Genomic DNA, 11,947 nt, shown 5'->3' with positions numbered 1-11,947 from the left:
TTCTTCCTTTCTTGAACCACCATGTGGTCTATAAGAAGACTCCTTCTTCTTCGACCTAATAAACTCAGGGCGATGTCGAACCAAAGGTAGAGCAATAGCCACTAATTTGCGAAGTTTTAAGCAAGCAGCGGTGTTATCATTTGAAGAGCTCCATTTCGAAAGCTCGATGAAATCGAGAAAGAAGATGAATGATCCATTGAAAAAATCTTCAAGAGTTTTGGTAGTGTTTTTTTTTTTGCTCAAGGAGATGAATATGGTACATTATGATTAAGATGATTGAAAATACTAGTAAATAATGCCCGACCCATACTGAAACCCAAGGTCAAAAGTCGTGGTCATGAAATATAGGATTTGTAAATCGAAGTAGTTAGCATTTACACGAAAGCGGTGTTGCCCGTCTTGGCGACGAGGCTTATATTTTCTTCCTTTCTTGAACCACCATGTGGTCTATAAGAAGACTCCTCTCTTCCGACGACGAATAAACTCAGACGATGTCGAACCAAAGGTAGAGCAATAGCCACTAATTTGCGAGTTTTAACTGCAGTGTTATCATTTGAAGAGCTCAAGCTCGAACTCGAGCTCGAGCTCGATGAAGAATCAGAAGAAGATGAATGATCCATTGAAAAAATCTTCAAGAGTTTTGGTAGTGTTTTTTTTTTTTGCTCAAAGAGATGAGTTTAGATGAGAGGGAACATGAAAAATGAAAAGAACATCGCAAAACCGAGAGTTAAATGGTTATAGCACGCGATTTTGGCAAAACCGCGTGGGCTTGGACCTGTAAGATGGGATTCTATGGAGCGGTTTTGGCAAAACCGCGTAGTTGCTTGGTGTTTTTTTTATATTGTTCCTAAAGTTGCTTGGTGTTTTTTTGGTTTGGTGTTTTTTTTGTTGCTCTGCTAAAGATGCTCTAAGAGTTTACTTATTTTTTCGTCCTTAACCAAAATTAAATATACTAATTATTGTTTTATCTCTCTAATATATATTATCTATTCTCTCTCCCACATTCCTTTAAACATTTAACATAATTTGTTGTATTTGACATCTCTATAGTACTTCAAAATTAAATTGGTTAAATGTGATTACGAGAATCTGATATTTTTTGTTGCATCTCATATAATTATTTAGAAATATTTAATATGATTATATTATTATGTATTTTGAAAGTGTCAAATATATATATATATATATATATATATATATATATATATATATATATATATATATATATATATATATATCGATATAATTGATTAAATATAACTGATTAAATCCGATTAATTACCGATTAATCGCATATTACTCCTCGACCGGTTAGTTCCGAAAACCGATTTGGACACCCAGATATCTAGAAGCCAATAACATTATTGGCCGGACCATTCGCCATGTCTCTAAGGCTGAGTCCAATGGCTCCCTATATTTTACTCTCTATCATTAATTCATTCAGATATATATCTGAAAATTTTCTTTTCTATTTTTATTTTACTCTGTATATATAGAAAGAGTAAAATAAAGATAGAGAGTAAAATTCTTTGTATATATACAAAGAAAATTAATGATAAAGAGTAAAGAGTAAAATCTGTTGATTTTAGCTCTATTTTTAAGGGAATAGGGAGCCATTGGACTCAGCCTAACCCTTTACACACGCCTCTTCTTTTTCCACGATTTTTCCATGCCTCACGAGGAAAAGATCATCACCATGGTCAGTCCATTGACTCCGTTCTCATGCTAATGATTCAGTGCATCTCCTACCAAACAAAAAAGATTCAGTGCATCTTTATGCACTACATTATTTTAACACCGGAATGTGTTTAACCATTTTTATAGAAGATAGAAGATAACTACGTTCATTTCAAGAATGCCAAATGGAATGGACAAAACATTGGGAGTTTCTCATTTCAAAAAATTATTCACAAAATTTTATTACTTTTATTTAACTTTCTAGATAAAATTCTAATTTATATCTCATGTTTTCTTTTTTTTGCTAAAAGGTAATTGATTAATAAATAAAATAAAAAAAAATGTTTATAAAAAAAAATATTAATAAATAAAATGGGAAAAAGTTACAAATAGTAGCAGTACTTTACAGATACAAAAGGTAAAGATTAATGAGGTAACATTTTCTCTGCTGCCACACCATATACCGTCTGTTAAGACACAAATATATAGGAGTCATATTGTGGTTTTCAATTCTTTTTAGGAATACGGACTTCTCATTCCACCGCATTGTTGTTCCTTTAGCTAAGGTTGCCCCATACTTGGATAGTTGGATAGGCAGTCTGCACTGAAGTTAACTTGTCTCCAAGTAGCAGTAACATTGACCCAGACAGCTTGCTCCTTAAGACTCTGCCAAATAGAATTGAACTTCCAATGCACATTGTCACTTCGAAATGATTGTGCCACTGAAGAAGAGTTGGTCTCCACCCAAATACTTCTCCAACCCATTTCTAGTGCCTTTTTAACTCCTTCCAGAATATCTCATGTCCTATCTTAAATCAATAAAGAAATTTTTTGGTCAACAACATTAGTCTATAAGTAATATATTAATTATATATGTCAATCATTATATACCAAGACACAATATAAACTTAGTTGGTCGAATAGCTAAGCATAGGAACATTGAAAATCAAATTTCAAGCACAAATCTCTTGGAAGTTTGGTACGTTTTGCAATGGAGCAACAACAACAAAATGGTGTGGTGTTAGTGATGGTTCCTTTACCAGCACAAGGCCATCTCAACCAATTACTTCACTTAACCAGAATCTTATCTTCAAGAGGCCTACAAGCTCATTTCATTGGTTCAGCAACACACAATAAACAAGCCAAGGATCGTGTTCATGGTTGGGACCCTTCAACCATATCAAATATTCATTTCCATGACTTCAAACTTCCTCAATTCATCACTCCTCCAGCTGATCCTAATGCCACAAACAAGTTCCCCAAACATTTACTACCTACCTTTGAAGCATCTGTGCACCTCCGCGAACCTCTTGGTGTGCTTCTTCGCTCCCTCTCTTCTACTCATAGACGAGTTGTCGTTGTGCATGATGCAACCATGGCGTTTGCTGCTGAAGAAGCCTCTTTTGTGCCTAATGCAGAAGCCTATAGTTTTGTCCCTTGTTCTGCTATCTATGTACTCCTTCATATCTGGGAAGCTCTTGGTAAACCAGCCCATGAAGGTAGCAAGCTCGATTCTTTTTGTTTCCAATGAAAAACTAAAGCATACCCGTACTAGTACTAAGACTATCGTATCTGCAAAATGGGAAGTTTAATATCAATAGAAAGTTCATGTATGTATGTGATAAGTGATAACTGACATGATTATGATTGAAATGAATGTATGTTATACTTAGACATTCCATTTAGCTTAAAACAACCTATGTATTGTAAGTTACTAAATCTAATTAACTAATTTTAATTAATATTTCAACAGAAGGGAGCTTAATTCCACAAGACACACCTTGCATTTCCTTTGAAGATTGCTTCAATGATGAATTCTCAGAGTTCTCTGCTAGAAATACAGAATGGCACAAATGTCGCACTGGGGATATATACAACACATGCGACGCTATAGAAGGAAAGTTCATCAGTGCGGTAGCTAAGTTTCAAGCAGACAAAAAACTTTGGGCTGTTGGGCCACTCAATCCGCTGACGTTGGATGCCACTGGAAGTCCTCGCTGTAAGTGCCTAGAATGGTTAGACAAACAACTTCCAAATTCTGTTATATGTGTTTCATTTGGAACAATGACATCAGTATCCGACGATCAAATTGCTGAGATTGCAATTGGACTAGAACATAGTAAACAAAAATTTGTTTGGGTCCTAAGAGATGCTGATAGAGGTGATATATATGAGGGGGAAGTTAGAAAACCTCAACTGCCAGATGGTTTTGAGGAAAGAGTAAAAGGAATAGGAATGGTAGTAAGGGATTGGGCTCCACAACTTCAAATCCTGGAGCATTCATCAACTGGTGGATTCATGAGTCATTGTGGATGGAATTCAACCATGGAGAGTTTGAGCATGGGTGTACCTATTGCTGCTTGGCCCATGCACTCTGACCAACCTAAAAATGCATTGTTGGTCACTGAGGTACTAAAGGTTGGTGTGTTGGTTCGAGATTGGGCACGTCGAGCGGAACTAATTTCTTCGGATACCATTGAAAGCTCAATAAGGAAGTTGATGGTGTCAGACGAAGGAAGCAAGATGAGGAAAAGAGCGAGTGAATTGGGAGTAGCTATTTGTCAATCGGTGTCAGAAGGTGGCACCTCTACCGCCCAATTGGAGTCTTTCCTCGCTCATATTTCCAGATGAGACATCACCAAAAGCATTCATTCAATGACTTTATAATGCAAGATCAGAAAGATTATGTATCAATTGTGGGATTTGGTTTTTGAGTTCTGCATCTGGCAATGAAAATTGTTTACCATCACTGATTCTGGAACTTTGTTTTAGAAAAAATAATAATTATGTACTTGAAGCCGTTTACAACTTTATATGCTATGTTTCGAAAATCGGAATATGTATTCTTTTCATTCTACAAACAATCTAGAAAAGCGTAAGGATGGTGGGAAAGAATATGAAATATGAGTTTAAGAAAAATCGTAACTTGCCTTTGGTATAAAATGAAAATATCCAACAAAGAAACAGAGAAATGCTATTGCTGTTTATGAAAATATCACCATGGACTAGAAAGTTGAGTGATAAACATTTATCAAACTCGTTACAATGGCCATCTATGTTCCCTGGTAGGGAACTAATGAAAATTGTACTCGAACCTGGATCCTCTTCGTACCCCCCAAGTTCCTAACGACTAAAGCTAACAGAGCTACCCCTATAATGATTGAAGCACCGAGCTACTGGTTCTGAGTTCTGAAGTTATAAATTCAGCCTTCCATAACATTTCGTCGCGCCTTGTATAACATCACAGAATCATCTCAAATTGAAAGCCCACAGGAAACCATAAACCTATTAACATTTTTAAATTATGTTTGACTCATACAGAACAGGCTGATCCAGCAACCACATAAGTTAACTTTGCACAGTACAGAGTGTTCTGCTTTTTTCTTAGGAGGTTGAGCTCATTCATTCATAAAGACTAGCACAGTGTTTTCTTGTAAACATGTTGCCATATATGTTTTAAACAAAAAGTTATCACTGTCCCCAAAATCTGTAATTTATTGTGATGACCCATGCTTTTAATTTATGATGATGACCGGTGTTTCAAACTTTCAAATAATTAAGTATACAATGAGGTGAGGTACATGTAATAGAATATATCCATTATTTGACAATGATTCCATGTTCCTAACCTTTATTAAATTTTTAAATGGACTGGACAATTACTTCTGATCATCGTTTCACAACACTCCATTCATAAAATAAGGTGATTATTGGGTAACGTGTCCTTGGCATATTCACTTGGCAAATCCTAAATTTAAACTCCACATACTTAGACGTTATGATCAAAATTAGTTTGAACTCTAATGTCCTTAACGTAAAACCATTAAAGATACGTTAACCTCCATGTGGCTTCATTTGTCATGGTGTATAACTGTACAAGTCGGTCATATTGACAAAACCAAGAAATGTCACCCTCATAAACAATTATCGTTGGGTACCATTATAGTGCCACTCATTACTAGGCACGATGCCCAAGATTATGGCATGCCAGCGCCGTCCAAAATTATGGCGTGCCCATTCTGCCCAAAATTATAGCGTGCCTGCCCTGCCTAAAATTATAGCTAGGGCTGGAAATGGAGCGGGTTCGGGTCGGATCAGACTATATCCATGCCCAGATCCATTTTTTCAATACAAAACCAGATCCGGATCCATGACCCGAATGGATCCAAAATGGCATACCATATCCGAACCATTTATGTAAATGGGATAATCGGATCCGACCCGACCCGACCCGAATTGCAAACCACAAGTTCTCAATCACCCACATGTCTACAAACAAGAGAAACCTATTATTATTTGGAAGATATATTAACAAAATTTTATATTTTGGATTCGGATCTAGGAGGATCCGAACCGTTTAGAGTAAAACCATATTTGAATCGAATTAAAATGGATAATCCATATCCGACCCATTTTCTTATTCGGACTCATTATTAAGGTCCAAACCCGTTGAAATGGGTTTGGATCGGGTCGGATTCGGGTCAAAACCCGCACCATTTCCAGCCCTAATTATAGCGTGTCTGCCCTACCCAAAATTATGGTGTCATAAGCTAGATTTAGAAAATATATTTGTCAAGATATCCTTCCATATTAAAACTTTACATAATTACATAAGATTTTCTAGCAATTAAAGGAAATGATATTTCTCATTATTATCCTATAAATACCCTATTGTTTTGAAACAAATAACTACATTCATTTGAGAGACTTGATTTTAAAGAACGATTTGAATACGTAAGCAGCCATTGAAGATACAGTCTCAACAATTCTACAACCATTTCCCTAACAAGATCGTTAGTGTGTTCGGGTGAGTTCTTACCCAACCACTTATAAAATCAAGTATAAATACAAGTCTCTTGAAACTCACAACATTTTACATACTTTCCGCAATGGAGCAACATTCAGGTGATGTGGTGGTGGTAGTGGTTCCTATACCAGCACAGGGGCATCTAAACCAGTTACTACACTTGACTAGACTTATAGCTTCAAGAGGTTTACCAGCCTATTTCATTGGCACCGCGACTCACAACCGGCAAGCCAAGGATCGTGTCCATGGTTGGGACCCTTCCACCATATCAAACATTCATTTCCAGGATTTTCAAATTCCTGAATACATCACCCCTCCCCCTGAGCCTAATCTCTCTAACAAGTTCCCGAATCATTTAGTACCTACCTTTGAGGCTTCATTAAACCTCCGCGAACCTCTAGGTGTACTTCTCCGTGCTCTATCTACTACTTATAGACGAGTTGTTATTGTGCATGACTCCACCATGTCGTTCGCTGCGGAAGAAGCCTCTTTTCTTTCTAATGCCGAAGCCTATTGTTTCAACCCTTGTGCTGCTTTCAGTATGCACTATTACATCTGGGAAGTTGTTAGCCAAACAGCCGATGAAGGTATAACCAGATCTATTTGTTCGTAAGGAAGTTTTTTAGAAGAACTGCATTTTATATAACTAGGCGGCTATACACAATTGCTGATCACTTCGTCGCTTATGCTATGGCACTAAAGCAAGCTCACTTGGTCATATTTTATGCATACAAACAATTATTGAAGAAATATGTCTATGATATTAAGCATATGGTCTCACACACACCGCAAATCTAATGGAAAATCAGAATGATCCTTTATCCCAAGTTTACGTTTTTTACATCAAATTCGGAGCAAATCAGTCCTTGAATAATTGTTAAACTTCAATCTGCTGCCTGACTATGCCAATTATCGTTAATTGCCAATTTCTCCATAAGCTCGATACTTATCACCAAAGTAGCCTCAACAAAAAGGAAACGAGTTTAAAAAGAAAAACTCGTCTACACATTAGGTGGAATGAAAGTCAATTACTAACCCAGAAACCAAAGAACCAAAACTGATCATCTTTCTTTCTTTTCTTTTCTTTTTTTTTTTTTGGGGGGGGGATGGGGATAATGGTGGAGGTTGTGGTGGTGGAAAGATATGAGTAGGGGATGGTGGCGGTGATGGGGGAAGGAGATGGAGTTGGCTCTGATATCAACTAGTTTTGTGTAAAGGCTTGTGTTCGTAATTGACCGAGGCCATATATTTATTAAAGTAGGAAGAGATTACAATAGAAACAAATATAATAGATATGGAAATAAGATCAAATCAATAATCTTAGATTATCCGTATATATTCTCCAACAATTATAGTATGCTCACAGAATGATTTTCTTATTTTATCATTCCACAGAAGAAAGCCTACTTCCACTAGGCATACCTCGCTTGTCATTTGAGGATAGCACGACTGAGGAAATGTCAGTGTTTCTTGCTAGAAATAAAGCATGGCGGAGTTTTAGCACTGGTGATCTATATAACACGTGTGATGCACTCGAAGGAAGGTTCATCAATTTAATAGCTCAACGGCAATTAGACAAAAAACTTTGGGCAATTGGGCCACTCAACCCGATCGCATTTGATTCGACTAGAGCTCCTCCTCACAAGTGTTTGGAATGGTTAGACAAACAACCTCCAAATTCTGTTATTTATGTTTCGTTTGGGACAATGACATCGCTCTCAGATGATCAGATTGCTGAGCTTGCAATTGGCTTAGAACGCAGTGAACAGAAGTTCATTTGGGTGTTAAGATATGCTGATATAGGAGACATTTATAAAGAGAAAGAAGGAAAAGCTCCACTACCAGATGGTTTTGAGGAGAGAGTTGAAGGAGTAGGAATGATAGTAAGGGACTGGGCGCCCCAACCTCATATTTTGGCTCATTCGTCAACCGGGGGATTTATGAGCCATTGTGGATGGAACTCATGCATGGAGAGTTTGAGCATGGGTGTTCCTATTGCTGCTTGGTCTATGCATTCCGACCAACCCAGAAACATGTTGTTGATAACTGAGGTGCTAAAGGTTGGTCTGGTGGTTTGTGAATGGGCACAACGAAAAGAACTGGTTTCGTCGGACACCATTGAAAGCTCAATAAGGAAGTTGATGGTGTCCGAGGAAGGGAATATGATGAGGAAGAAAGCGAGAGAATTAGGTGTAGCTGTTCGTCAATCAGTGTCAGAAGGCGGCTCCTCTACCACCCAGTTGGAATCCTTCATCACTCATATATCTAGATGAGCCCTCAACCATACTGGAAAGATCATATCAATTGTCTGACTCCTGGTTGAAATTCTATATTTGGCTTACATTTTCTCACATTGGACATTGGAGCTTTGTTTTCGAATTGTGGATGTTTATAAAGTTTAAAATCTGTACGTAAATTCATATTTACATTGATTTTTCATTGGTGTCTAGTATTTGGAACTTTGTTCCTAAGCGTGAAGTAAGGTTGCAAGAAAAATTCGGAAAAGGGGGAATTTCTACTGCCTGAGCATCAACAAAGGAAAATAAAAAACAAGAAAGAAACAGAGAAAAGCTACTGATGTTCAAGAAATAGGGCCAAGTGTCGAAATTTATATGTGAAGTCGCCATGGAAACATATTAAGTTGATCATGTACATATGTCCTTATGGGCATATAACAGCTATTAAATAACAACAGCCAGTACTTCAAATCGTACCGCGTTCTATTTAGAGACCGCACCATTTATTACATTTGATCCAGCTTACTCTGCCGAACTCATTTTTGGTAACGGGGGAATGCTCTGCGGGTGATGAAATACATTTTCAGGATCTATAATAGTTTTAGCTCGAACCAGTCGATCATAATTATATAAGAAGTACTTCTCACCCCAAGTTCTAGCCATCTCAATAACATTGGTGGACATAGTTTTGTTAGTCCAATCTAGTTTTCCGAAATCAAGATCCACATAATTTACATAACCAACTCTTGGATTCTTTGACACAAATGGTTCCATGTAGTTGTAGAACATCCTAAACCACTTTATGAATTCGTCGCTTCTCCAGTCCTCTTCTTTACTCCAAGCAACGACATAATCAATCGTGTAAAGATTTCCAATACGATGAGGGAAAGGAATTGCTTGGCTTGGTATTGTGTTCATTATCCCACCTTGCCCATTCAAAACAATGAATGCATGAGGCTCCTTCTCCATTATCTCCAAAATACTAATTATCCCTTCCAAGGGAATTGGATTCTTGACATAATCAACCTTTACCTTAAAAGGGCTCTTGTCGAAGGACGAAAATCTGTCTTTAAAATCTGTTACGGTGTCGAATTCAGCTAAGTATGCAAATGACTCAATCCAACTCATCTCCTTGCATTTTTCTGCAGCAAATCCCAATTCTGGAAATACTTGATTCATAGAATAAACAGCTGTTGATGCATCTCCAAGGTACAAACCAAAGAACTTGAGCATTGGCTGCGACGAATTTCCATCTGCACTAACCATAACTGCCAAGGAGAAATCATCTTCTAACATTGGCGCGGTGAACTGCCATTTGTGTAACAATCTTGAAAGTTCATACGTAGTACCATTTCTTTCGAATTTGAAGGCAGTAACAATTTCGGGAATGGCTAGTAGTTGAATCTTCCAAGCATAAACAGCACCCCAAGAACCTCCACCACCACCTCGAAGTGCCCAAAATACGTCTTCGCCCATCATTTTTCGATCTAATACAAGTCCATTGCTACTTACTAGGAGTGCGTCAACCACATTATCTGCAGCGAGCCCATATTTTCTTGTCATTAGACCAAATCCACCACCACTGAAATGTCCACCAATCCCAACTGTTGGACACCACCCTGCAGGAAAAGAAAGGGAGATACTGGCCTGTGAAATTGCGTAGTACATCTCGCCCAGTGTTGCACCTGACTCAATCCAAGCTGTTTTGGAATCCAAATCAATGGAAACCTGATTTAAGTTCATCATGTCTATAATCACAAAAGGTGTATCTGCTATGTGTGATAAGCCTTCAAAACTATGACCACCACTTCTTAATCTAATAGTCCAAGACCCCCTTCGACAACATAGTATTGCATTTGCTAGTTGTTCCTTGCTTTGTGGCAAGATAATAGTTGATGGTTTAAGGAACGTCACTTTGGAATATATAAGATTTTGCATGGGAAGATAGAGAAAACGGTGGTAATCCGAGGATAGCGATTGAGAGAATGTAGTGAAGTTGTGGATTCCATTTGAATTTAGGCAATAATGGAGGTCATTACCGAAGGTGAAAGTAATATTAGTTAACAATTGAATGATGGCAAAGAGGGTCAAGTTCCTCTTATATTTTTTCCATGGTAAGCACATACAAAATGAAAATGTTGTGTTTCTGTGGCTTTGCTGATGATTTTGACTTGGAAATGAAGTTATGAAGTCCTGTAACTCCCGTCAAGAGTTAATAAATAAGTACGAACCGGCGAAGAGAGAAGTATCTAAGAAATGCGACTTGTATGTACCACTGTACTTGTACCCCTACGAACGACCATCATGGGGTACCACTATAAGAGCCGCCCACTAATGAGACGGGTTTGCTTACCCGCTACTGTGGCAGTCCCGCTTGTCTACTAATGTGGTATTTGGGCATGCCTTCTATTGGAGCAATGACACTGCCCACTAATATGACACTCAAGTTATATATAGCAGGTCTGGAGATATGTCAAGGGATTTTGTCCATATGAAGCTTTTGGAAAGATTTTATACAAAGAGGGAAATATCTCGTCAAATAAGAAAGGGGTATTTTTAGCAATGAGATTCCTATAAATACTCAATAATCATTTCAAACAAAGAACTACGTGCATTTTTTAGACTTGATTCCAGAGAACAATTTGGATACGTAGGCCACCATTGGTGGTACAGTCTCTTTCACTCTCTTTCCACCTCTCCAACAAGATCATTAGTGTGTTTGTGTGAGTTCTCACCCAAACATAATTGGCGCCGTCCGTGGTCCTTATTGACGGGCCCTCTTCCACGTTCCTTCTTCCAAGCACCATTAATGGCAAAAACTACAAGGTCTCAGGCGAACAAGAATGCAAGAACACAACAACAACCGCAGGCGAAAATCCGAAATACTAATCAATCGGGGAGGTGATAGAACAACCGGTCGCGGAGATCTGCAAGATCAGCCTTTTCAACTCGGTGCCCGACAACCCGGATCTAGGCGTCCGACATCTCGGGCTCCAAGTAGCTTCACCTTCAAGATCTAGGCGTTACAAATGCAAACGAAGTAGATCCGGATAACATGGAGATAGGAGATGAAGACATGCCGTTAAATCTTTGCGTCGAGGTTCAAGAGAGAAGGAGCATAGCAACTACTTGCAGAAGCAACTGGACAAAGGGAAGCAAGTACAAAGGGATGACGCCGATGATGCATCTTCCACACCGGCAAGAGCTCCCAGATCCGGTGAAAATT

General features: G+C 38.1%; 3 protein-coding genes and 1 long non-coding RNA gene across 4 annotated transcripts; 2 read left to right on the top strand and 2 right to left on the bottom strand.

Moving 5' to 3' along the window:
- Positions 1-2,005: 2,005 nt before the first annotated feature.
- On the bottom strand, positions 2,006-3,598 carry LOC147485292 (uncharacterized). Its single transcript, XR_015202026.1, has 2 exons — positions 3,458-3,598; positions 2,006-3,249 (listed from the first exon to the last, which is right to left on the bottom strand). It is a non-coding gene; the product is annotated as an uncharacterized LOC147485292 (long non-coding RNA).
- LOC147485291 (zeatin O-glucosyltransferase-like) lies at positions 2,669-4,433 on the top strand. The gene is made up of 2 exons (XM_086572504.1): positions 2,669-3,176; positions 3,431-4,433. Exons 1-2 carry the CDS (start codon positions 2,669-2,671, stop codon positions 4,306-4,308), a joined length of 1,386 nt encoding a protein of 461 aa, XP_086428630.1. The 3' UTR covers positions 4,309-4,433.
- A 1,928-nt stretch (positions 4,434-6,361) lies between these two features.
- LOC147485290 (zeatin O-xylosyltransferase-like) lies at positions 6,362-8,933 on the top strand. The gene is made up of 2 exons (XM_086575253.1): positions 6,362-7,071; positions 7,880-8,933. The coding sequence occupies exons 1-2, from the start codon at positions 6,567-6,569 to the stop codon at positions 8,755-8,757; spliced, it is 1,383 nt and encodes a 460-aa protein (XP_086431379.1). The 5' UTR covers positions 6,362-6,566; the 3' UTR covers positions 8,758-8,933.
- Positions 8,842-10,746, bottom strand: LOC147485289 (reticuline oxidase-like). Its single transcript, XM_086575252.1, has one exon. The coding sequence runs from the start codon at positions 10,657-10,659 to the stop codon at positions 9,244-9,246; it is 1,416 nt and encodes a 471-aa protein (XP_086431378.1). The 5' UTR covers positions 10,660-10,746; the 3' UTR covers positions 8,842-9,243.
- Between the last annotated feature and the right edge of the window lie 1,201 nt (positions 10,747-11,947).

This window comes from Coptis chinensis, chromosome 7 (assembly GCF_015680905.1).
Source record: "Coptis chinensis isolate HL-2020 chromosome 7, ASM1568090v1, whole genome shotgun sequence".
NCBI classification, from domain to species: domain Eukaryota; kingdom Viridiplantae; phylum Streptophyta; class Magnoliopsida; order Ranunculales; family Ranunculaceae; genus Coptis; species Coptis chinensis.
This window is presented reverse-complemented; position numbering and strand designations above follow the sequence as displayed.

Coding starts and splice junctions, on each gene's coding strand:
- LOC147485291 (XM_086572504.1), top strand. CDS start 2,669: ATGGAGCAACAACAACAAAATGGTGTGGTGTTAGTGATGGTTCCTTTA. Junction 3,177..3,430: donor TGGTAAACCAGCCCATGAAG/GTAGCAAGCTCG, acceptor ATATTTCAACAG/AAGGGAGCTTAATTCCACAA.
- LOC147485290 (XM_086575253.1), top strand. CDS start 6,567: ATGGAGCAACATTCAGGTGATGTGGTGGTGGTAGTGGTTCCTATACCA. Junction 7,072..7,879: donor TAGCCAAACAGCCGATGAAG/GTATAACCAGAT, acceptor ATCATTCCACAG/AAGAAAGCCTACTTCCACTA.
- LOC147485289 (XM_086575252.1), bottom strand. CDS start 10,659: ATGCAAAATCTTATATATTCCAAAGTGACGTTCCTTAAACCATCAACT.